The sequence below is a fragment of the Barbus barbus genome (assembly GCF_936440315.1).
Source record: "Barbus barbus genome assembly, chromosome: 34".
Taxonomy (NCBI): domain Eukaryota; kingdom Metazoa; phylum Chordata; class Actinopteri; order Cypriniformes; family Cyprinidae; genus Barbus; species Barbus barbus.
The window spans coordinates 2,208,740-2,236,437 of NC_136762.1; the positions used below are offsets into that span (position 1 = coordinate 2,208,740).

At 35.3% G+C, this 27,698-nt stretch overlaps 1 protein-coding gene across 2 annotated transcripts in view; it reads left to right on the top strand.

The window, feature by feature from the left end:
- Positions 1–3,920: 3,920 nt before the first annotated feature.
- The window catches only part of LOC306854482 (immunoglobulin superfamily member 11-like), a 106,734-nt gene continuing 82,956 nt past the window's right edge, over positions 3,921–27,698 (top strand). Inside the window, exons 1-2 of one of the 2 annotated variants that reach the window (XM_079392547.1) lie at positions 4,002–4,225; positions 4,378–4,502. In XM_079392547.1, coding sequence (XP_079248673.1) covers positions 4,442–4,502 — 61 coding nt within the window. In that variant the 5' untranslated portion in view covers positions 4,002–4,225; positions 4,378–4,441. Of the gene's footprint in view, positions 4,503–27,698 lie in introns of both variants that reach the window. The other variant, XM_079392546.1, reaches the window with a different exon arrangement.

Consider the following 27,698-nt stretch of genomic DNA (forward strand, 5'->3'; position numbering starts at 1 on the left):
TTTTCAAACTCTGAAGGTTAACATTTGACTTTCTTTGTGTTTTTGTGTAGGACTAAAGCAAGACTGAAGATTCATCCGATACCTCCAGAAACATAATGTCAAATCTTTATTCTATGATTTTTATAGATAAACGCAATATTATTAAATGCAGAGGGGAATAATCAATTGTTTTTGAGCTGTAATTCCAAACTTCCACAAGGTGGCGCTACTTACTTGCTCAATTTTCAATGAAACACTGAAATAAAGAGACTTATCAGTTATTGTGTGTGAAATTGTTTTCTGGTTTAATAAATTCTGATGTTTGAAATAGTTTTTTTTTTTTTTTTAGTGAACTCTTTTGTTAAATCTTAGCCAGTTTGCTGTACAAATGTAGGCCATATTTGATCAATTTGTGTGTGTAATCAAATTAAAGCATTCAGCACATATTAATTGATATATTATAAAAATAAGGCTTTATCTAGTTAATTAGAAATAGGTTAAAGTGTTAGGTTATCCCAAATCCTCTGATTTTAACCATGAAAATGCAAAAAGTCAGTTGTCAACACGACAATATCTTTGTCTAAACAGCGCGCTTATGCAAATGCATGGTTGATTTTGAAGGTTTCAGCACAGATCTGTCTTGTTTGAGCACGATTTGTTTGCTTATTCATCTATGTTTGAGTACGGCACAGATAATTCATCTGAACAGCAGGGATGAAACGCGGCTGCTTCCAAACACTGTTTTGGACGTTCTTTGCTGGGCTGAAGACAACTGTATGCCAGAGATAAGAGAACAGGGCGATTGTTGCCCAGAGGCGGAAGAGAGGGATATTTCTCTCTGTCCATCAGACAGAGACAGTATTTCTCTTATTCGGTGCCAAACGCCTGCAGGATAAATGCAAAGCACTGTTGTGTTTTTTTTTTTTTTTTTTTTTTTTTTTTCAGCCACACCCTGTCGATCTTTCACATGCATATTTCATCAAACACATTGAAGATGCTGAAAGTTGGCTTGTTTCGGTGGTTGGAGATGTTCGGTGCGGTCGGGGTCAGAGATCTGAACATCAGCAGAAACTCAGCAGCATCTGCTGCTCTGCACATTTCTCACAGAAGATGGATGTGAATGCAGAGGAGTTTGTCTCAGTGGTGTGTGAGGGGTCACTTAGCTGTACTTTGAGGACAAATTGGTCCCAGAGGTAACTAAATCGGACAAAACTCGATTGCGGTTGGGTTCATCATGTCCAGGGAAAATTATGAAATTGCACATAAAATAAATTGTTGCATGCTTTAACAGTCATTATTATATTGCAAGTTATATTTGTGTGTATGGAGGACCAAACGTAAATGATAAAACAAATAAAAAAAATTTAATTTAAATTTAGTAATTATCTATCTTTTCCTTAATTATTTTCTGTATCTACTTTTAGCTTTATTTGCAGTATTAAAAAAAAAAAAAAAAAATTGTTTTATATTTATATATGAGTCATTCTATATTTAGGGGTACATTTCAGGTCAGCCATTCTTTTTTGATAAATAAACCAGGTGGTTGAAAAATATATCCCCCTTAATGTGCTAAATTAATTATTTGGCAAGCTTAAGCTCTAATAACTTTTTGAATGTTAATGAAAATTAACGTTTCATTCATTTTGTCAACTGTGTTATGGACAAATACTGTGTCAAATGAAACTTGAAGTACCACACGTTTGATAACATTTGTTTGAAGGTTTTTGAGTCTGTTCACCAGAGTTTTTGATGTTATCTGTCTAACTGATTTGAAAATATGAATTTGGGGCATCATAATGGACGTTCTGTGAGATGCTATCATGAAGGATGAAACTTTCTTCAACATAAATCCACAGTATGCTGAATTTAGTGTTATTCACCATCTTTACCAAAGACATCCATCTCCAGAGATATCCCCATCTTTTTGTCTGACGGGTTAGTTCACATATTAGAGATTTATAACATAAAAACCATACATAACACAGTTGACATTTCAGCCATTTTAGGGCATTGTGCAAACTGCTGACCTTGGACTAGTTAGTACATGACCTTGTTCTTATATTCTTTCTCTACATATTTATAAATATAACGTGTGACGCAAGTTCACCAGAACATGTTGATAACACAGTTGACGTCAATTACTCTACGTGCAGACAATAATATAGATAAAATATTGAAGAGGAGAAGTTATGACTTTCCACTCTGTCTTCAAACCTCCCTCCAGAAAAGGAAAATACATCATGTTGGACCTGTGACTTTGGAACAAACCTTTGCTGATTTATAGGAGGTTTTATAGCGAGTAACATGACACTGAATTCTCAGACGTACACAAAATGGATGATTTTATAGATGCATGAGCAAAATATTATTCTCATAATTTAATGATACACAGAATATACAGAAAAATGTATTTTAGAGCAAATCTGAAGAGCAAAACCTCACATTTAACGAATCGGACAGCACAAAAACAGCTACTTCCAGTATAAAATAAGCCATTTTTGCAAGATAAAAGATGGATATCTGTTGGATTTTTGTGATATAAAAGTGATCATTGTTTGAAGTGAAACGTTTATGAAAAATTTGTAAAATTGATAATAGAGTCCATGGACATGACATGTACCCCTAATTATAGAATCACTCATATGTTCAGTTTTTGTTATATTAATTATTTTCTATTTATTTTAATTAGATTTAATCATTATTTTTATTACTTATTTTTACTTTATTTTCTGTATTTTTAATTTTATTTGCATCGTTTTTAACTATATACTTTAATTATTTTTAAGTAATATTAATAATAATAACACTAAAAAAGTAAATAAGAAACTAAAAACAATAAAAAGCAATATTGAATTTAAAAGTTTTAAGTCAAGATTTAAAAAATACTCAGTTTATTAATTGTTATATTTATTTATTCCTATATGAATTTGTCTAAATTTATTTGATTATACATATATATATATATATATATATATATATAGCTACAGTACTGCAAGTAACATGCGTTTGGTTTGTTCTGTGTCAGATGGGTGATAGAGGTATTTTACTGATTCTCTCTCTAAACAAGTTTATTGATCAGTCAGTTTATTGATTTCTTTGACAGCGTAATTGAGAGCTCAGTGTAATGACTACATTACTGAACACCATAATAATTGTTAACGAGCTACAGGCATAAATTCAGACAATTTTACAAATTTTCCTCACAAATATAGTAAAACTTGTTAAAATAGACTTGTTTGTATGGTGTACAAAATATAATTTGTGACCCTGGAGCACAAAAGCAGTCATGAGTAACACAGGTATATTTGTAGCAATAGACAACAATACATTGTATGGATCAAAATTATACATTTCTCTTTTATGCCAAAAATCATTATGATATTAAGATCATGTTACAATAAGATATTTTGTAAATTCTTACCGCAAATATATAAAAACTTCATTTTTGATTAGTAATATGCATTGCTAAGAACTTCATTTGAACAACTTTAAAGGAGATTTTCTCAATATTTAGATTTTTTTGCTCCCTCAGATTCCAGATTTTCTAATAGTTGTCTCTCAGCCAAATATTGTCCTATCATAACAAACCATACATCAATGGAAACATTATTTATGCAGCTTGTATAAAATGTATACATCTAAAACAAATTAAAAATTGACCCTTATGACTGATTTTGTGGTACAGGGTCAGATATAATATAATATAATATTTTAAAGCATTTTAAACCTCTTCAAAGGACACTTTAAAAGTTCCTCATTACTGAAATTGGTTCATAAATGGTCCAAATAATGTGACAATATTTTTTTATAAATGTTAAACTGTTTATATCTGTTCAAAAATGTATACGTTCATTTAAAAACACTAAAAGTCCTCCTCTGTCTCTGTTCCCGTTCGCATCATTCCTGCGCGCACCTGACGCGCGGTCACACCGGGGCGCGGCGCCGCCGTGCGTGCGTGCGTGCGCGCTGCCACCTTTTCGCGCCAGAGGAGGGCACAGTTACCTCGCGCTTCGAATGGCGTCAGCGGTCTCTAGGCAACAGGCCAGTAGTCAGTCAGTCAGTCAGTCAATCAGAGCGGATAGCGGCGGCAGCGGAGTCGGTCATGGCCCTCTCAAGGATCCGGTGCACATTTTCCCGGTTCACCGTGAACGGCATGTGAACACAGCTCGGTGTCGTGCTGAAGAACAGAACCGGACACCTCGGTACCGACCGAACAGGACGCGTTAACGCGGATCCCGACGCGAAGGTGTGCTCTGAGGGAATTTTACGCGCCGGTTTAATTTGACTAACGTTAGTTTTAGTTCTTAGTTTCTCATGTCATCGTTGAGATATTTTAAAAATGCTTTAGATTTTACTCGTGATTTTGATTTTAAGAGACAATTACTTTATCACCACCAGACTGTGGAAAAAATCTGACTTTTGAACTTCATACTTCATAACACGACGACCTTCCCTCAGAAAAATGCTGAAATTTCATAATTCTGATCTATGGATTGCTTGGGTGGTCTTCTTTTGTGTGAATGGTAAGTTTTTTTTATTATTATCATTTATGTACAGCTGCTTTTTATTTGCTTTTCAGTTCTTATTTATGGCGCAGATGGTTTTGTGTACTAGTCGCTGAATGTAAACAAGGTCTTGGGAGCAGTTGAAGATTATTTGAGGTGTTAGAGAAAGTTTGACAACTGTCATGTGAAGATGTGCCCTGTGTGTGTATTTGTGTTACACAACAAAAATCCTCCCAAATGTAATGAAATGACTTGTTTTCAGTATACACACGTATACATACACACTGCTGGGTTTGACTGCTTGTATGTTTTTGGCATGTATTTGTGTGTGTGATCTGAACAACACAAAGCTTGATGCTGTGAAATGGTGAGTGGGTCATGATCATGGATGGGAAGCGGATACATGGGACTGACGGACGGGCCAGACGGTGCAGGTCTGAGAGCCGTAATCCAACCAGATTATGAAGAGCACTGCTCCACGTGACGCTTGTGACAGACAGATGCATGTACACACACTTACACACTTTCATTGAACCATCCTCTGGGAGATATTTGTTTGCACATATTGGTCCACACAAGGGACTGGCATATGCAGGTAACTCCAGTCTGGGATTGTATATTCATCCACTATCATCTAGATCAGCATATTGGATGCATCTGCTAACTGTGGAAAAGCTTTTTTGTTTCTTTGGGTTCTTTGGAATTTCAAAAGCTTCTGTAAACCCTGTCAGAAGTCTATTTTTCAGTATAGATTCAGAGTAGAGTTTCGTTCATGCAAAACATTGTCCGTGTACAAATACGCATTCATCCCTACTGTATAGTATTGCAGTAAGCAACTACTTTTGCATGCAAGTACACATTATAGTAATAGTGCCACGTATGGTATCTTTAGTTAAGGCTGCTCAATGCCTCAAAATTCAGAGTAAAGGTGCAATGCTGCAAAAAAAAAAAAAACTAAATTATGCCTGCTCTGACACAAGTATTAAAGCATATTTTACCTAAATTCATTACTTCAGACTTATGTGCCCTCTATAAGCTTGCGTTCTTCAAGTGAACGACGCATTATTGTGCCATCCCAAAGACACACAAAAACACTTTCACAGACTTTTTCATGAACTGTTCCCATCTGGTGGAATGACCTGCCCAACTCATTCAGAGTAGCCGAATCCTTACCCATCTTCAAGAAACGGCTAAAAACTCATCTGTTCCATCTTTACTTGACCCTCAAACTCTAGCACTCTCTATTCTAATTTTATTTTATCTATGTCTTTTTATTTAAAAGAAAATAATAATAATAATAACAATTATCTGTACTGCGTTAGGCTAACCAAGACTTGTAATAGCACTTGCACGTTGTTGCTCTTTTGTTGGTTTTGATTGCTTCTTATGTCCTCATTTGTAAGTCGCTTTGGATAAAAGCATCTGCTAAATGACTAAATAAAGCATATAGTTGTAATTGCTGTGGAAATGCATTTATGCCACCTTCTGAGAAGCATTAAACAGTCTGCGTTAAGACACCTAAATGCCACTTCAGAAACGCTTCTGTGATGCCTTTGCAGTGTAAATTTGGCATTAAAGTTAATTTTGCACTATAATTTTTGCACAATGCAACTTCCCTTTAAAATCAAACCAAACTGAATTAAATTGGATTTCTTTAAAATAAACTTTACAGATTGTTTTCTCAAGGATAGGAACAAAGTACATTGACTTAAATCGAATAGGTTTCCCAAACCTTGTGTTTGTACTTACTGTAGTGAATATTTTGAACTTCCAGAAAATTGCATACAAACACAATTAGATGTTGTTAAAGAGAATATAATAATATATATATAATAAAGAGATATAATAATATTGCACAATAGACTTTAAGAGAGAGTGATGTTAAATACAAACGTTTCACATGTAATTGCTGGGCAGTGTGTATTGACAGTATTGATTTAGTTTTATTGCCCTACTGATTATTTTCCTTAACAATTTGAGTGCAGATCAGTGTTATTTTAGTATCATTGTTATAGTTTTTCACAATATTTAGAAATAGGGTTTTTTTACATCTTAATTTTAGTTAAAGTTTTAGTAATTTTGTTATGTTTGAATCATTTTTATTAGTTTTTTTTATTCATTTATTTTTTATTTTAAAAAAAATTCAGTTGTAGTTTGTTATTTTAGTGCATCAAGTTAAATGAGAAATGTTGCTTTGGCAAAGGATTTTATATTTTATTTTACTTCAGTTAAAGTTTAAGTAATGAAAATGTTTTGTTTTTTTACGGTTTTAGTTTTAACTACAATAAGTATCACACTGGAGATGATGCTTAGTCTTGCAAAAATGAAATGTACAACTTCTTTTGTACCATATACTTTGGCATTGGCCTAATTCAATCTCCACGTAACATAGTTTCTCTCTCTGTAAAGCATGTAGATGTTAAGCTGATGAGATGTGTACGTCTATTCAGACATGTCTCATTAATACATGCATGTTTGTGATAGCATTTGCTGGTACATCCTTGTAGGGACTCCACTGAACAAATACGCAACGCTCCAGCGCAGGATCCATTTACAGAGCACTTCCAGGTGTTTAGTTCTGTTCAGGAGCGGCTCCCTGAGCGAGATTCACCTTAAATGTGGTTGTAAAGTGTCATGAGAGCCGGAGCAACGGGTCGTGCTCCGGGCGAAACCCTGTGTTTTTGTCCCACAGAGGCCTGTGTGCGCAGTGTTATGGATGTTGTTGTCGGAAACTGGGGCGTCTTTCAGAGCTCGCTGCGTTTCCTGCACCGCTGTCACTGTCAGTTTAGAGACATGTCCCTGCACATGATCACCGGACCTTCGGTCATTAATTTTACATCTTCTGCCATTAGGAAATGGCCAGGAAGCACAAAGGCCACGGAGAGGCACCTTGGGGGTATGTGAGGAAAAATGGGCATGCAAGTCTGAACTTTAAAAAGAAAAGAAGATAGATCGATGGAGACAGAGTTATGCACTGCCACTGACCAAGTCGTCATCTGAGGCCTGAGCCAAAATGAATGATTTGTTACAGTGTTTTGAAGGAACAGAGAGAGAGGGATAAAGGTTTCTCTGTGCTTGAGTTCTGTATTGCTCTGCCTCAGGCTTCAGGAACCTCACCAGTGAACAGATCAATTCTGCCAATTAAAGTTCATCCGAAGCGGTGCTGCTCTTTTTGACCCTGCACTGAATGCATCTCCACTTGAAAATCATACCAAACTGAATTAACATAAAAATGGATTTCTTGCATAAAGTTTACCGAGAGTTTTCTCATGGATAGGAACAAAGTTGAATTAGGGTGATTTTTTTATTTTTTTTCCCCTGCAATTATTTTGTCTGATAAATCTATCAGTATTTTTTATTTTATGTAATGTATTTAATTGCAATTTCCAGGCCGCCTGAAAAGTCATATATAAATTATTTTGGAAATTTCCCTGGCTAATATAGCTTAATATGGTTTTTGCTTAACTCTTTCTGAATGCAGTTTCTGTATAATAATTTTTCTTAAATTATTTTCTTAAATTTCTTTAAGTAAATTAAAGCTTGTTGGTCCAACAATGTTGTTATTTTAGTATTATTTATAGTATTTATTCATATTTTGAGTTTTATTTTATATTTTCAGTTTTAGTTTGGGTTTTAGTAATTTTGTTATGTGCAGTTTTCAGTTTTATTATTAATTAATTAATTAATTATTATTAGTTAATTTATTTTTTAATTTCATTAAATTCAGTTTTAGTAATTTTAGTACTTAAAATATTTTTTATTTCATTTTTAAGTTTGAAGTTTAATTTTGTAATCAAATATTTTATTTTCAGTTTTATTTCAATTAATAAAAGCTATTTTCAGTTTTAATGAACAAAAACAACACTCATTAGAGCATGTCTTGATTAGGAATTATTTAAATATGCAATGATCTCATCAACATAGTCCCGTGGTTTCTTTCTTGAGTTACTTTTTTGGCAGGAAGTAAAAACAGCAAATATGGCCATACATAAAAAAATTATAATTTTGTGAACCCCTTCCGCTTTTGTGTTTAAAGAAGTGAGGGTCAAAATGATGACGATGATGCCAATATGAGTGCTTTTTCCCTTGATTTCCTTTTTCCCGTTGAAAAGCGGAGCAGCTGGAATGTGCAGAGGACAGATGGAAGTTTCCACCTCGATTATCTTCAGCTAAAAATATCCACTCAAAAATTAAACGACCATTGGGACTGCTAGCAAAGTGCCTGAGAGAGAAAGAGACGGGATAGGACGACTGCCATCCTTGGGTTTAGAAACGAGGAATGAATAAATGATAAGAGATTTTTGAGCGAGATGGAGAGTCACCTTCAAGAGACGTGAGGTCAGCAGCGGGCTAGAGGTCTAACCACAACACATCTCACCAGATTCCTGCTAAAACACCGCTGGCTAGATCAGTGCTTCTTCTCAACTGGTGGTTTGTGACCTAAAAAAGAAAGATCATGTTAAATGCATGTACTAAAACCATTAAGACCGCCAAATAAATAAGATATAAATACCAGTTTTTAACCCTCCTGTGTGTTGGGGTCAATTTGACCCACAATTGATTTTCTAATTGCCTGAAAAACTGGTTAAGCTATTTATTTATTTTTGAAATTTGATTGATATTTCTCATTTAGGGTCATGAATGTGCATGCAAAGTTTCAACAGAGATGTCTTTTGGAAAAGCTGTACAAATTTTTGTACTTTTTGTGTTGATTTTCCTGTTGACCACCAATGGTTTCAATGCAATTTGCCAAAAAGCAACATTTTGCAAAATAAAAAAAGAGTCAGATAAAAAACAGAAAACCTTTATTGTAACTTGTCAAACACTAAATATTAAATGCGTTAGAATTTATGAAATTTAAGATTCAGAATTGAGACTCCTGAATCATCCATCTTTCTTTAGTTAAAAAAAAAAAAAAAAAGAAGCAATCTGAGAGGTTGTTTTTGGTTGTCATTTTTTTGGGATCTTAATATCTAGACTATTTTACCCACAGACATAAAAAGACATAAAAATAGCAATATACATTAAGTACAAATGATGTTAGATTCTATTAATACTTGTGATTACTTGCACCTCAAAAATTTACTATAAGTAGTCAGTCATGATGAGAATATATATATATATAATATTGTGTCTGTTATTTAATATTTTTTAGTTTCAGACAAGCTACAATACAGGATTTCTGTTTTTACATGAATCGTTAGTTTTAGTGTCGTGTTTAGTTTTGTTTTTGGGAAATTGCATGGAAACTAATGTACTTTAGGTAAATTTGACCCATAACATTTTTATGAACACAACAGGAGGGTAATACAGTGAATGATTAATAAAAGTAATGACACATACTCTGTCTAGAGGCGAGTTTCAAAAATAAATGGCTGTAAATGAATTGACTTCCAAGTGGAGTTGCTCTCTCTGGAGATGATATCCTCTCTAAAACACTTCTCTATTCAATAGTGCCTTTTAAAGAAGAATGTTCTTTCAGGACCTGGGCCGATCAGAGACTCACTGAGCTGTTCAAAGCAGCAGATATTCAGTGATTCCAGAGGAAGAAACCGCTTTATTCTATTTCTTCTTTCTTTGTACTTTTATCTCTCCAAGAGCTGGTCCTCCAGGTATACAACCTGGACTCAGACTAAATTGTTCAAGTCGACAGAGATTCAAGTCTATTTCAAGCCAAAGTTTAATCTGTCCTGGGGAAAGTGCTTTTGCTCGCTTAAAAAAATGTTTCAAAAGGGGTTTTCACAGCAATGGTGTAGAAGAACCATAGTTCCCAAAAGAACCTTCCATTGAACAGTTCTTAAAAGTGTGAAGAACATTTAAAAAATCTGAAGAACCTTTTTCCATTATAAAGAAGCTTTTGTGTGAAGGAAAGATTCCATGGATGTTCAAGGTTCTACATGGAACCTTCATTGCCTACAAAGAACTTTTATTAAGGGTTAGTCCGTCCTTCGATCTATTTAAAATATATCTGACAATAGTGAAGCAGCGTTTGTTCTCAAGGACAGATGTCCAAGACGTCTTTTCATGGCATCTGTCTGTGACGTCACTCATCTTATGAAATTCAAACGATTTTTTGTAATTCCAGAGGATTGAGCATGTTTGCCGATGGAAGCTTTATTTAAATATTCGAAACATGATGGTGTGCAATTTTTCAGAATGATGTCTCATATCCCAGTTTAATATGTAGAGACAAATAATAATACATTTGTAGACTGAGTCCTTCTAGAAGCGTTTGAGCAGCAGCATTGACCCAACCGCCTCTTTGTCCAAGACTGGTGAACAGATCTGGAAAACTGTAAAAAAAAAAAATTCAAATTCCGTTACGATGATAGTGGCACAGAAATTAAATACTTAAGCTTTGAGATCTGTTTACACTGTATTTAATTACATTTTAGATTTAAATTTGATTTAAACTAGGGAAAACATTCTGTGCAAAGGCTTGTTTCAAATGAAAAATTCATCCTTATGGAAAACACACACACACTCACTCCAGATATTGTTTGTAGAGCGGGTGTCATGAACGATTCTGTGGTTGATTGCAGAGGCTGATATAAATCAATAGGTCAGAGGTGTGTGTGTGTGTGTGTGTGTGTGTGTCTGCAATACTGGTAGCACCACAGTCCAGTAATTCTCGATCTCATTCTCTCAGTTTCTCATTTTCTCTGGCAATGGCAACCATCATTAACGTACAATTTTTTCCCTGTGTTTTTGTTATAGTGGATATTGCTTCTCTGCAGGAGAAAAAGATGATTTTATTTTTCTCCTTTAGAGGCTTCAGCATAAAAGCCAACTAGATTTTTATGTGTCCTCAACAAAATGTGCAAAAAGTTAGCAAAATTCCCCACAATGCTGTGGATTTGTAGGTAGTTGCCATCTTTAAGTTCTATTAACACTGTATTCAATTCTGTTTTAGATTTGATTTAAACATAAAAATGCTATATGTGCAAATGCTGATGTTTACTGGATTTTTACATATTACATATTACAAATTAAAGTGATTTTTCCCATGCAAAAATCTCCGAAATGCTAAGGATTTGTAAATTTGCATTTTCATTCAGCACATCTGCCCTTTTATAATCATTTATTTGGCTGAAATGTGAGGTTTAACATTTTATAAAATAGTCTAGATTAGTGATCGACCGATATTGATTTTTTATAACCGATACCGATACCAATTATTTGTATGTCTATGTGCCCGATAACCGATATGCAGAACCGATATTTATTTACTGTTATAGAGTAAATAAATTACTGCGTGAAGTAAGTCCATACTTCACTTTGGTTTTTCCTCCTTTCAGTCATCTTAACAAAAAATGTTTTGAGAATTAGCAGTCTTTCATGCAGGGCTCTAGACTCATTGTTCCCACTGATCTCACTTTTGCGCACGAGCACATAATTTGGTTGCAATTTGTTTTTTGTTTTTGCTACAACATTTGATTAATCAATGCATGCTGATGAACTTTTATCATAGTTTATAGTTATATGGTAACGAAAGTGTTCAACATTCAACTCGTTCTTTTTCATCTGTATTATTTGTGATTTAAATTTTCTGAACAGGAATTCTTTTTTCGTGCGCTTTTTACTTTCAAATTTGCGATCTTGGTGTCACATTTTACAAGAAAAGATCATTGTCTGTTTTGCTTATATCTATACACCTTTAACTTTTTAAGACTAAAACAAAAGATGGATTCATTGTTATTCTTAATTAAAAAGCGCAACAACAATAAAACAGTAAGTTGACAATGACAAACTCTTACATAACATTTATCAACAAAAACGAATAAGACGAGGCATGGCATAGGACACACCACATGCTGTACTATATACCTAGTATATTACAGAATGTTTAGCAAACTCCGAGGAAGCAAATAAATATTAATATATATTTTTTTTAAATTAAGGAAAGCCTCCATAGCATAATGTGAGGTAAACCGCAAAGATAACAAGCTTCTCAAAACGAAAACAAAAAGAAAAGTAAAACTAAACTGGCTGTAGCTGACAGGACTTGCATGTTTTTTCTACAAGAATACCACCATGTTCACCTTCTCTGGTTTAAGAAGCGTCTTTTACATTAGTTTGAAAACAAAATCCTCCGTTGCGCTCCGTCCGCGACGCGCACCTTCGCGCTCGTGCTGACGCGCCGAGTATAAACCAGGCTCTACCCACGAAGCGCTCGCGCTGAAAACACCTCTCTTCACGTGATCAGTGAAATCTGACTCCTGCTATAATGTGCTGCGGCTGGCAGCGCGCGCTGTATGAAGCAGACGCTTTGGAGCAGCGCAGACCTGGCACTCGTACAAATGCGACCACGTCAAATTTTAACTCGCAAAAAATTACCATTTTGGTCGCAGTCTAGAGCCCTGTCATGTTAAATTTAATCTTCGTATTACAACAATAAAAAACATTTTATTTATAAAAAGCTTTAGCAGCAACACTAATATTAGCAGTAAGCAAAATGAACATGTTTATGCCTTTACACAGAACTATAGGCTACTCAAACTGCGATCGATCGCGGAGATAATAAATAATTAATTTCCATTGTTGTATTAATTTAGATGTTTATAAACGAAATAATGGTTATATAGTAAGTGTTAATACAATTTTAGGGTGCTTCAAAAAAGTGAATCTTGTTAAAAGTTACATGCGGTGGCCGTGCTGAGCATTTCTTGAGCATCAACCGCTGAGTGAACTGCAATATGAAAGCGGCTTCACGAGACTAATGATGAGCATATAGACAACAGAGAGAGAATTACATTCAAAGCTTTTCTTTCCAACATGCAATCATTCATGGCTGTATTATTTAATTCATGCAAAGTTACGTCTTTATTGAGAGAGGACTTGACGGATTATCTACGTGACTCCGACTTCACGAGACTAATAGACCACAGAGAGAATTAAATTCAGCGCTTTTATTTCCACCATGTGCTAATTCATGGCTGTGTTATTTCAGGCAAAGTTATAGCCTATCTTTATAGGGACAGGGCTTGACAGAGTATCTTATTTATCATATTTCTTAGAGCCAAGTTGCATTTAAACTATATATCAGGCATTTATGTAATCCATTAATTTGTGCATTAATGCCTGTAATATTAAATAGTTTACTAACTACAGCAAATCAAGTACCTGCATGCCGTTGCTGTCTCGTCTCCCCTCAGATGCCCTGCAATTGCGATCCTGCGCGCAATTCTGAAAACGTCCACAAGATGGCGGTGTTTATCGGGGAATCCGATATTACAAAACCGATATTCGATTATGCAAAAATGCTTAAATATCGGGAAAAATATCGGTAAATCGATATATCGGTCGATCTCTAGTCTAGATAATGATGCACTAACACAGTATTTAATTCAGTTTTTGATTTGATTTAAACAGATAAAATTGTTCTATGTGAAAATATTTATCTAGATTTTTGCATATTCTGAACAAAATATGAGGGATTTTTCCTGCACAAATTCAAATGATATTAGTCATTTCTACTAGCTTCTCAAATCAGTATTCAGACCACTATAGTTATTATGAATCAGTTTTGTGTTTGCTGTATGTGTTTCTGTGCACATTAAAATAACAGCAGATGTATGTCTACTCTTGAGCAAAGCACAGAGTCATTTTCTTCCCATCTTGTCTTGCTGTAGTATTTACACCTTCTCTCTCTATCATGCCGAATCAATATCTGGCTAGAGAGTGCTTGCTGTGGGCAGTTAACATGAAAACTGTTTTACAGTCTAATCAATAGACATTACTGATTTAAATAGATCGTTAGTGCAGGTGGACGCACGTCTGCTCATTTGTTTTGTTGTTGCTTTAGAGAAGAATGCTCTTTTCTTCTGGTGTGTGTAGGAGTCATGTTTTCAGAGGAAAGTGTTGCGCTTTAACAGCTCAGGATTTGTGTTTTATCCCAGGTGTTTCTTGGATGAGAAATGTTTGCGTTAATATTAAGATCTCTGATTGCTGATTTTGGTGTCTTGGCACAGTCTGAGACATTGTTTGGCTCGCTTTTGAAACTAGAGGAGAAACCTATGAGGTCATTTTCTCAGGAGACACTTTAAAGAAGCAGAAGGACTTGAAGTCTCTATTTGCTTTCCGTTTTGATGTCATTGCTGTCTAAGACAAACAACTGAGATGTTAAAGAGATCTCATTTGTGATTTCTTTTTTTTTTTTTTTTTTGTATATATAAGGGCATTTCTACTATTTCAACTATTTTTTTATATGAATCACTAAAATGAATCAGTGTGTTTGAATGAATGATTCACTGAATCACTCAAAGTCACTTAATCAGTGTGTTTAAACAAATCAGTTGAACGATTGAATGACTCTCTAGTCAGTTGTTTTGTTCCTTAATTAATTGGTATCTGAGAATGAATCATTTGAGTGAGTGATTCTTTGACTCACTCATAATGATTGTGACCTAGTTTTTGAACGAATTGGTATGCTTAAATGAATCTGTTGTATAAATGATTTAATGACTCACGTAAAATGATAGTCATTTGTTTTGTTCATATTAAATAAATATGAAACATAGATTTATTAAATATTAAATTAAACATTAACTGAAAAAATAAAACTTAGTTTGTTTCGGCTCGTTTTCATTTAGTTTAAGTTAGAGTACTAAAATAACTACAACTAAATAAACTAAGACTTAAACTTAATAAAAATATAGATATATTCATTTAAAAAAAACACGCAACAAAATTAAACATTTTAATTACAAAACTAAAATCTAACTCAAAATATTAGCAAAAAACTAAAATAACACTGATTTCTGCTGTACAAATTTACTGTCTCCACCTGTTAATGTGTTTAGGTTACCTCCAAAGTCAGAACATCTCCAAACATCTGCCACTACTGCAGGTTAGAGCTTTCTATCTGAATAACCCCTTGATTTATGCAGAGACAGATTCATACCTCTCGTTTCTCTCCACCATATGGAATTCTTGAACAGCAGAAGATCATCTGTCCTGTCAGATCTGTCGCTTCCTCTTCAATCTGTTCATTCTGACACAGGAAGAGCGGATGGAGGGGCCGCAGGAACCGGATGGCTCATTTCTTACTGAAGACGTTTAGAGATTGCAGCTGAGGCTTTATCATGTCTGCATGATGGAATATCTGAAACTTCAGCTCGAAAGAGACAGAAAAGCCGGATTGATTTTACTTATGGCCACCAGTATGAGTGTATGTGTCGTTCCCCATCTTAAATAATATTTTAAAAGGCTGAAATGTAGACTTTTGAAGCTCTATAGTTCTTCCCCTGAAGTCCAGTCCACTTATTATATTCTTTAATATTTCTTTCAAGCAGTAATTAAATTGGCTGAATTTTCACTATCCTTATAAATGCGTGAAATGGTTAAATGAATGAATCATTGACTCACTTATAAAGACAGTCCGGAATTAATTAGTGTCCTAGAATGAATCATTTTTGTGATTCACACATAATGATTGAGACTTATGTAATTTCTGAATGAATTAGTGTGTTTGCACAAATTGGTTGAATGAATGATTCTTTGACTCATTCATAATCTGTCAAAAAAAATTATTTTCTCACTCAGTCACTATTTAATTCTGAATTAACCAGTGTGTTTGAATGAATTGGTCATGATTCATTGAATCACTCATAATGATAGTGACTTGTTTTGTTCCTGAATGAATCAGTGTGTTTGCACAAATCGGTCGAGTGAATGATTCACTGATTCACTTGAAATGATAGTCACTTGTTAATCCTGAATGAATCAGTGTTTTTGAACAAATCAGTTGAATGAATGACTCACTGACGCACACAAAAGGACACTCACTTGTTGCATTCGAATCAATTGATTGAATGACTCATTCACTCACTCAACTTGCTCGTAATAATAGTTATTCGTTTAGTTACTGAATATTTAGTTACAGTGTGAGTGATTTTAATGATTCACTCATGAACAGAAACGCTCTTGAGGAAATCAATTTTGTTTTCAGTGAATCATTTGAATGAATGATTTGTCTCCCTCATATGTAATCTACAGAATTTTTTTTAACTAATACTGACCTACTATCTAACTGTTGTATAAAATAAATTCTTTATATTTTCTTTTATTTTCTAGGAAATAAAGTATTAGACATGTTGATGGTGAATAGAGCTTTAAACACAGTGAAAGCACAGAAGGCTGTTTGCCATTTGTCTTCATATATGCTCAGGGAACCCATCTGTAGGACGTGAAGCATCTCAAACCAACAGTTTTACCAGATAACTCTCTCCTGTTTCTGCCTCTGAAACGCACACGTTAACACATACATAGCCCCTCGCGAGGGCCGTTTGCCATCAAATTCACAACACCTCTTTGTCACGTTGACATTCCAGCCATACAATTGAACCGAAATTGACCTCAAGAGCCGAGATCATTAAGGAGATAATGAAAGGACTAATGACACACACACAGAGCAGATATTAGTGTCACTGATCTCTGTGTGACCCATTAGTGTGATCCTGCACAGAAAGGCTTTTTTAAGTAGATTCAGGCTATTGGGGAGGCTTTAGTGGACACGTGTGTGTGTGTGTGTGTGTGTGTGTGTGTGTGTGTGTATGTAAGATAAAGATGATAGTTTGTAAAACAGTGAAGTGCTCCTCTGTGTATTTGGGCCAAATCTTCCTCTAAAACAGGCTCAGCTGAGCAGATTAGTGGGCAGTGATTTTATAGATTTGTAGATTATGGATCATTTTTGGATTTGACGTATCAGTCAGACAGCACTCACATTGATCTACTGCTCTCACTTTCTCTGTTTCTCTATTTGTCCGTCTTTATATCTTGCTATTGTCTCTCTTCATTTAACCTTTATTTAAATATACATTAAACTAATCACTATACATCTGACTATATACATTAGTGTTCAAAAGTTTGTGGTCCGTAAAATGTTTTAATATTGAAAGAAGTCTTCTGCTCACCAAGGCAGCATTTGTTTGATAAAATTACTGTAAAATCAGTAAAATTGTGAAACAGACATATTTTTATAAATCAAAATAGCTCTTTTCTATGTAAATATATGTTAAAACCTAATTGATTTCTGTGATCACAGTTGAATTTTCAGCATCATTACTCCAGTCTTCAGTGTCACATGACCTTCAGAAATCAATCTAATATACTGATTTGCTGCTCAAGAAACATTTCTGATTATCAATTTTGAAAACAGTTGTGTTGCCAAAAACCATGAAACAATTTATTTTTCAGGATTCACAGATGAATAGAAAGTTCAAAAGAAGAACAGCATTTATTTGAAATATACATTTTTTGTAACATTATAAATGTCTTTACTGTCACTTTTGATCACTTTAATGCATCCTTGCTGAATAAAAGTATACATTTATTTATAATTACTGACAGTATACTTACTGACCCCAAACTTTTGAAAGGTAGAGTGCGTATAAGTAATATATCATATAAACAGCTATAGTTTAACACACCTACCTCATTCTAAATTATGTTTTTGCTCTAAAGCTCATGATGCTGTTAATGACGGCTCTTTATCTTCATCTGTATTCCACAGACTGTCCATCGTATATAATTAATGCTGTTTTCTCGTTGGCCACATCAGGCTAAACATCAGACAAACTGCTCTCATTTCCAACAGACTGAAACCCAACCCATCAGCGTTTAGAGGCAGATCTAATGCAGACAGAAGTACAGCAGATCTCTGAGGAGGTGACATCGCTCTGATTTTTCTGTTTGTTTCACTGAACTTTATTGCAGTTCTCACTGTCAAGAACTTGTCCACAGTCCCCTTCGAACCTCCATCACACGTGTTTCCCTCTACGGTAGAAACGGACAGTGATGGATGTATTTTTGGACCCGTAACCCATCTCGCTCTATTCCCAGCTCGCATCCGTCCAGGAATAGCTATATATTTCCTCTGTTTCACAGCTCCCTTGACTCAACAGTTTTCTCTCACTTTCTCAAGTTCTTTTTAGTGTGATTTGTACACTTTTGTAAGCATCTCTCTGAGACACAGTGACCGATTTGTGCATGTATTAGTCCGTTAATGAGCGAGTCTCTTGAACACGCCGATTAAACAATGAAGTACAAGAAGCAGACGTTCCCTGAGCTCTTTACAGCACATGACTGGAGACTTTACAGCACATGACCGGAGCGTGAAACCTGATATTATGAATTCTAAATACAACTTGGAGAAAAGTGTGATAAAAGCCTGACTCCCCTTCAAATGATTACACGGCCTCACTCGATGAAAATGAGCTCAATTATAATTAATCCTGATTTAAATACTGCTGCAGGAATTAATTACACATTAGCATAAGGCTGAGTTCTTTGATAGTCTGTGCGTGTAGCGTACAGGGAAAGAGAGCGAGATCGAGCGCTGTTTGCTAAAAAGCTAATATTAAATCTCGGCGTTGCACCTGATATGGACGTCTGGTGCTGCTGCATGGTGTACAGCAGTGGATTTGATCTTTCTGTGTACTTGTGAAAGTAGAAAGCTGAGATAACGTTGCTTTTATGTCCATTCATGCAACATTTGTGCTCGAGGCTTAAATGATTCCTCCTGTTTCTTGTGCTTTTCACCTGCTGGACCATAAAACGGTGAAAAAATCCTACAGACTCACCACTGAAACCCTAAAGAAAACTTTTTGTTTCAGTGTTGGCGAGCCTAATCTCTTTTTTTTTTTTTTTTTTTCCAGTTGAGTTTATTCATTATTCATTATTTCACTTTATCCGGTTTGCTTTTTCTCAGAATATTTCATTTTATCTGAATTAAGTTCATTTTCATTTAATATTTATTCACCGCTGCTTTAAATGTTAAAGTGATCACATTAAATCGTGTTGCATTAAAGAATCAGCACCAGAAAGTGCATACACAGGCTACAGGAAGTGATGTCATGGAGCTCATCCTGTTTCCTGCTATGATGGATTCCTGTCCGATTCTTCAGTTTGTCTCACATGACTGATTTGGACTCAGGTGCGCATCCGTTAGATGAGCATCAGCTGCTGTGGTGAAAAATGCCCACATCATGCCAACAGAGGTTGTTTTCTTCAAGCTTGAATTGTACATTAAATGGTGTATTTTATTTATTAGTTTATGGAAGCAGTAAGGCACCATTGCAGTGATTTTACCACGGTAAAGGATTGTTTTTAACAGCCTCAAGTGGCTTATTTCTTAACGTCGTCCTGAAACTGGCCGCTGTAAATACTGTGGCATTCTTCTCGTACCCTCAGCCATGCCAGGCATTCTGTTCTAGAGCCGGTTTCTGTGGTGATGGTTGTCCTAGTGAAGGCTCTGGAGCCAGACACGGCTTGTGTGCTTTGTTCCAGTTTATTAGCATGTGAATGCATCACTGTAGAAGAGTTTCCCTGAAACAACGGGCTCCCTGTTCGAGAGGCCTCGATACACGCTACTGCGCTAAAACTCTTCATGACGCTCGGACCGTTGCCTTTAGGGTCTGTTTGTCATGTGCTTTTAAATTTGGCTTGTTTAGTGACAATTTAGTGACCATGCAATGCCCAGAGGAAGGTTTTTATCGCTCAGAGGTTGCTCTTTCATATCTCATATCACTTCCCAGATATACCTACCTGAAGTATCAGCTTCGTCTCTCATTAGAATTTTGAGAAATTATTGATTTAATATTGAGATGGCAAACTTTTCCTAGCTTTTGAGCTCAGTTTGAGTTTTACTCATGAAAATCTAAAGGAAATGTCAGATTACTGGTGTGTTTTTCTCAGGAACATTTTTATTGCTCAAACGTTGCTCTTTCATGTCTCATATCTCTTCTCAAATATGCTTCCTTGAAGTATCAGCTTTGTCTCACATTAAAATGCATGTAGTTTTGATTAGAATGTAAATTTGTTTTTGAAAAATTATTGCGTTCAGTGTTTCCCACAGGATTTTGTGACTCTTGTGGTGGCAGGTGGCAGGTTACATTAATTTGCATATTTATGACGTCATTGCGTCAAGTTTGCGTTCAAACAAGTTTTGCCACTTCAGATGTTTTACTCTATGAACTGTCACATACTGTAATACAACTGAATGCCCAATAAAGCTGTTCACATTTACATATTTTCTGTTGTCATACATAAAACAGGTATAAATAGTGACTAAACACGACCCGTTAATACTACGTTAACCAGGAATCACTCACTATACTCCTTAAATCCTGATTTATAATAGCGACATCGAATAGCTTTTCAGTAGCGAAGCTCTATTTTTGATCAGGTAGCGCGGTAGCTACAACAAAAGCTAACGTTACATTTTCCCAAGCATTTCTGAAACTCGAGCTCAAATCAGAAATAAAACAGCTAAGGATCACTGATCCTGGATCAGTAAAAGTGACGCCACTAAATCTCGTAACGCCATTGGCTCCTCAAACTGTCAGTCAAACCTCATTATTCCTCCCGCCTCTCTCGTGAATGAATTGCGGCGCGCAATTCAGAGCATCTCAGCTTGTTTGCAGTCTGAAGGTAAATAAAGAACTAAGTACAGCATTTTCTTTACTCAAGAAACACCATATTTATAAAGGCTAATGTTTTTTTTGTTTTGTATTTAAGGAGCAGAGAAGAGTGTCATTTGTTGTCGAGTCACAGCCAAATAGCTCGGGCGAAGCAAATCTTTCATGATATGATATTTTGGCCAAATAACAGAAAAAAATGAGCGCCCACGTAGCGACAGAAAATTGTATAACCTGCAAGTTCATGAAAACGTAAATGCGATGCACGTACTGTCTCTGATGTGGTGGTAATGATGGGGAAAAATACATTTGCTGGTCAAAAACTTCGTATTTGAACTTGATTTAGGTGAAATGTTAATAATATAATGACACATGCAACGATGCAAATAAACGTAGCCTATCTGTAAAGGCCTATACATTTATGTGGTAACACTATACAATAAGATGTAATTATATTAACTAGCATGAGCGAACAATGAACAATACATTTATTACAGTATTTATTCATCTTTGTTAATGTTAAGGAAAATACAGTTGTTCATTGGTAGTTCACATTAGTTCGCAGTGCATTAACTAATGTTAACAAACACAACTTTTGATTTTAATAATGCATTAGTAAATGTTGAAATTAACATCAAGATTAAAAAATGCTGCAGAAGTGTTGTTCATTCTTAGTTCATGTTAACTACACTAGTTAACTAATGAACCTTATTGTGAAGTGTTACCTTTTGCATAAATGTATCTGTATACAATAAAGCCACAATACCAACTATCAATAGGAGGCTTCCAGCCAATAGCAAAAATGTATTTTGCCTATGTCACAATATGAGGTAAATCTGGCCCTGGACATGATACTGATTCTTGTTGACAAATTGGGTTTGGAACAGTTGTTGAATTAAGCTGAACTATTATGCCTGTCTATCTGCTTAACTGTCAGTTTTATTGATCACTGAGAGAGCATTGACTTGATATTCAATATAATTGGTTCAATATAAAAATTAATTTTTTTAAAATAGCTTAGATGTAGTAAACTACTTTTGCCATGTTGCTGTAGCTTAGCTTGCTACATTTCCCAGGGCTGTAGTTTTAGTGTAGTGAAGATTAATATAATGAAGAGTAACTGTTAGCTTAACTCACTACATTTTCCAAGTAGCTTGCCTAACACTGCAAACTATGAGCATTTTAACAGACGATTTACATTCAAATTTAAAAGTCCAAACAGTCAGTAAGCGACAGGTGCTTGGAAACGCTGTTTTGTACTCATTTATTGCTGCGGTACGGTCAGCTGAATGCGCTGCTGCTCACTGCACAGAATAGACGCAGAGAGAGGCGACACTGCGCCGGGAGAATCAGACCTCGCGCTCGCGGGGCAGTACTGGCAACATCTTCCAACTGGATGAAAGCTAATGTTTTTTAAAAAAAGTCACTAGGTTTGTCAGTATGTACCTTTTATGGAAAAAAGCCGCTAAAAGGGTCTGAAAGTGGGTATTTGTGGTGGTCGATGTGGATATTGTGGCGGGCTGCCACATAAATCAACGTGTGGGAAACACTGGAGTTCATATTGAGATCTCAAACTTTTGAGAGCTTTCTAGCAACGTTTTAGGCACTGTCAATATGAGATATTTTGCATTTGATTTCCATTTTTTTTTCTCATTCATGTTTAGGAGAATTAGCCTAATTGTGATATTAAAAATATTCTTTTGTACATTTGTATTGCTCAGAGGTTTCTCATTTATGTCTTGGCAGACTTCTCAGATATGCTTCCTTGAAGTATCAGTTTTGTCTCACATTAAAATGCATTGAATTTTAACTACTTTAACTTTAATTAGAATTTACATTGTTTGACAATATGAGATTCAGATCTCTGACTTTTGATAGCTTTGGAGCACAGTTTGAGACATTGTTGAGACGTCCTCTGATAATTTAAAGGACACATGTAAGATTACTGGGTTGATTTTTCTCAACAGAAAAATCTGAGAAGTAAGAGCCTTTCTATTTGTTCTCCATTTGTATTTTTCAGGAGAAAAATCTGAAATACAGGACATTTTTCCATTTGCTCCATTTTGTCTCTCATAGCTGTCTAGGAGAGCTAATTGATGTTAAAGAGTTTTAATTTGTAATTTTTCTATCTTAATATATGAGTTAAAATATATGGAATATGAAAGTTGATAGCAGCTCAGATCATTTGGTTATTTGGTTTGAGTTCATATTGAAGTCTTTGGAGCATAGTTTGAGTATTAAGACGTTTTCTGAAAACGTTGAAATTGCTAGGGTTTTTTTTTTTCCGTGGAGACAAATCTGAAAAGTAGGAGATTTTCTGTTTTATCTCATTGCTGTCTGGGAGAACTAATTGAGACATTAAAATATTGCTATGTAAAGTTTGACTTTTTGCTTGTTTAATAATAAGCAATCATGCTGTGCCTATAGGCCTGAAATATGTTCAGTTCACAGATGGAGATTCATATTGGCATTGTTGAGAACAGAAGCACAGATGCTTACAAGAAAACACTGCCAGTTTCTGAGCAAAATACTTACATCATACACTATATACACAGCCAGTGATTTCCAAAGTGCTTGCATTCACACTATTGACCTGCTGGAGAGCTGCCAGGAGGGCTGATTTCAATCAGTGACACAAATACTGTATCAGCTACATGATCACACAAAGGAACGAGGATCAATGACAAACATCAATGATCATGAAACTGTTGTTCGCTCGGATCCTGCAGGAGATCGTTCTGACCAAGGACACGAGCCTGATGATGTTTGACTGTCTCAGTATTGATTTACAGCCGGGACCGCAGGCAGACGGATTTCACAGGGACCAATTAAAAGGTGTAATTGATGAGGTGCCACTGGCTGATTTACACTAAAGTGTCAAAAACCCCATGTGTCACTGAAAGAGACTGAGAGAGTATGTTAGCTTCGTATCTGCATTTTAAATTCAGCTGTGTGTGTTTTTCAGATTGTACAGTTTATAAATAGATAGATACGGGTGGATGGATGGGTAGATAGATGGATGGAAAGATGATAGAATAATAGATAGATGGATGGATGTATGGATGGAAGGAAGGACAGATGAATGGATGGGTGGGTAGATAGATAGATAGATAGATAGATAGATAGTTAGATAGAACGATGTATGGATGGATGGATGGAAGCCCAAACTAGACTTATTGTAAGAACACAACAAAGCCAAGACGCCTGCAGAACATCTGAACAAAACACCTGTCTCAAAATCTTTGTACAATTTCATTATCACTCACTGTCCAATGAGCATACATTCTGTAATGCGTCATTTCCGCTACTTTGCTCAATTGTTTGTTAGTTTCCATAATACTTGCTTTCATTGTAGAAAACCACCTGCTTGTCTGTTTCTCAAAAGATAACTTATTTTATCTAACACTTTCCGGGTGCCAAGGTTGCAAAATCATGTACATTTTAGGATTTTAAGGAGCTGTCAGGATTGTGATCAGTTTTACACCCATTATCTATTTCCACGCTATCTCATCCTGTAGCATTTCCCTTCTCCGCTACTCCTTTCTGTATTCTCTATTCATAAGCACAGTCACGTAGGCCAGGAGGCCTTCAAATGAGCCCAGCTTTCATACAGAACAGCTTACACAAACATGCAAAGTAACTTCTTCAAATGTTTTACATGGGTTAAATGGATGGATGGATGGATGGGTAGATAGATAGACCTGCAGGACACACTGTGTTTTAGTTCAGTGTTGCTGCTTCTGAATGAGTTCCTGTCCGGATCGGAGAGAACAGGATGTTTGAACCCACAGCAGAAAACACACTCGCTCGTTAATAATATAGTATAGTGAAGTTTACTCCAGTGGGAAGGATTGTTATGGCTGTGTGTTTACTTCCTGTCTGAATAAAGGCTTCCAGTGACGCTATAATCCGTAAGAGTAGCATGCGGCGTTTATTCACGTAATCCACGCAAGACTTCAAAACAACACAGATTACACATGTCAGTTCCTACCTCTGCACGTCCGCTAACCTCTGAACCCCACGACATCAATTTACCCTGCAGTGGGAAACCTGCTGTATTGTTCATCCTTACTGAGGCACACGTGTTTTCATGAACAATCAGTTTGCTACATTTGCAAATATTTTATTTTATAAAAAAACAATTTTTTGTTTTATTTTATTTGTATAATATTTAATCTTTTTTATTTATTTTTATTTAATTTTATATATTTTTTTATAGTTTCTATTTTATTTTATTTTAATAAAAAAAAAATATTTGTATAATATATATTCTATTTGGAAAATTTGCTGTAATATTCATGCTTAGGCACACATGTGGTTTCAGGAACAGGTATTTTATTTTATTTTAATAGTTTAATTCATTTTACTTTGTGTATAATATTTTTTATTTTTATTAGTTTTATCTCATCCTTACACATGCACACATGTTTTCAGGAACAGTCAGTTTGCTGCGTTTGCTGGGCATGCATTTAAAAACCCAATAAAGTGTCTATTTAATTTAATTAAATTAATTAAGTTTATATTTGTATAATCTGTTGTGTTATTCATCTTTACACAGGCACACAGTGTTTTCATGCACTCGTGCGGTTCTTCATCTCGTCTCAAGCATGCATAGAAAAGCCATAGTAGGCATTGCATTACAAAGGTTGTAAATTGGACTCATAATGCTTTTTAATGACAGAAAATGAAAGTGGTTAACACAGAAACATTCATCTATATGTCGGTTTCTCTCTAACACACACACGCTCTTCCATTGGCTGTTTTAGTTTCCATCTGACTGTCATTGAAATTAATGTGCATATAGTTCATGTATGTCTAAATTAAGCTTGCATGAGCCGTTCTGAAAGGTATGTTGAATGATTAATGATCTTTGTGGTTTAAACTAGGTTAAGTCTCAGGAGATTAAAACAAATCAATATTCATAGGGGAATACTTGCTTAAAGGTGCGCTCGGTAATTTGTTCCTTATTAAAAAGTTTTACTCTTTAAGAAATAAATAATACATTTAAAAAAAGGTTTAAAATTATGGTTTTAAACTTTAAGGTGGTGCAAAAGAGTAAATCTTGAGCTGAAATATGTGACAGTCAGTGATGATGCAGTTCTGTAGGGATAAAAGTGTTGCATTAGTGTTGCATCGCTGTTGATTGGTGAAATGTGTCTAAACCGTCTCTGTGTGTGTAACATTTCATGTCCATCTATCACTTGATGACATTTAGCAGAAAGAAATCAATAGCGCACAGGCCGAGTCTCAGTCTCATACACCGGATGGTTTGAGATGTCAAACAGAACAGCCATTTATCGTGATTGAAGGTCCAGTGTTTTCTCCAAAACAGCCATACGACTGATGGTTGCGACACCTCAGCAACCTTTGATTTGTTCTTTTCAGACTAAAGTTGCACTTGCAGCTTCACTGATAAAACTGTGAAGGTGTGAATCCAGAGGATAAATGCACATATCAGTCCCACGTGCGCCACACATTTTAAATGATTGGCAGGCAGATCTCTCCCATGGCGCACCCTTAAAAAATAAATGAATAAATTGTGTTTTGATTTGTGGCAGCGAACCATGAGAACCACAGCTACTTAGAGAACAGGTATTGATCTGTTTCCCATCAGCTGGTTTAACGGTAACGTGGCTCTCATGGTAAATGGTTAACAGTGTTACATTCCTCTAGCAGACAAGCAGCGTTCACCATCGTTGGGTTGAGTTTTATTGTTCAAAAAGCTCTTTCATAGTTAAGAAGACCTTGTTTTCAATTATGTTTATGCTTGTCCTACATTTTTTTATTTTATTTTATTTTTACACAGCAGAAATGGAAACAGGGCATCTGTCAACTAAAGGTGTGTTATTTAACTTGCAGGTTCACTGATAAAATTGGGTGTCTGTTGTATACAATGAAAAAATGGTACAAAAAAAAAAAATTTTTATTTAAAAAAATTATTTAAACTTATCATAAAAAAGATTTTTCATTTTATTTTACTTGTTTGTTTTTAATTTGGTTTTTTATTATTTTTATATATTATTTGTGACCCTGGAGCACAAAAGCAGTCATAAGCAGCACAGGTATATTTGTAGCAATAGCCAAAAATACATTGTATGGCTCAAAATTATACATTTTTCTTTTATGACAAAAATCATTAGGATATTAAGTAAAGATCATGTTCCATGAAGATATTTTATAAAATTCCTACCGAAAAAATATCAAAACTTAATTTTTGATTAGTAATATGTGTTGCAATGAACTTAATTTGGACAACTTTAAAGGTGATTTTCTCAATATTTAGATTTTTTTTTTTTTGCACCCTCAGATTCCAGTAATAGAAACACAGCATCTGTCAACTGTGTTGCACTTGCAGCTTCATTGAAAAAACTGTGAATTTATGGATAAATGCACAAATAAGTCCCATGCTGCTCCATTCCACACATTTTTAATGATTGACCATGAAAAAATCATAATTTACCTGAAAAAGCGTTTTACATTCTACTACTTTTTGAAACTTTTCTCTTTGCATACTATTACACATGCTGTGTAAAGAAGTAGTAGTCAGTACACAGTGCATACGGTGCAGTATGCGAGTGTTGCAATGAGCAGCATGCAGCGGGTGTGTTTTAGTTCAGTCTGTGAGAAACAGCAGTGATATTGAGGAGATCTGATTCATGATTTCTCCTGGAGATCAAAGCCGGAGCCGGTGTCAGGGTGAAGTCAGCACCTACTGATTTGTGCACCATCAGTGCATGGCATGTTCAGAGCACACAGGGGTCTGCGCGAGTCTGCAGCCGTAGCCATGGAAACAGAC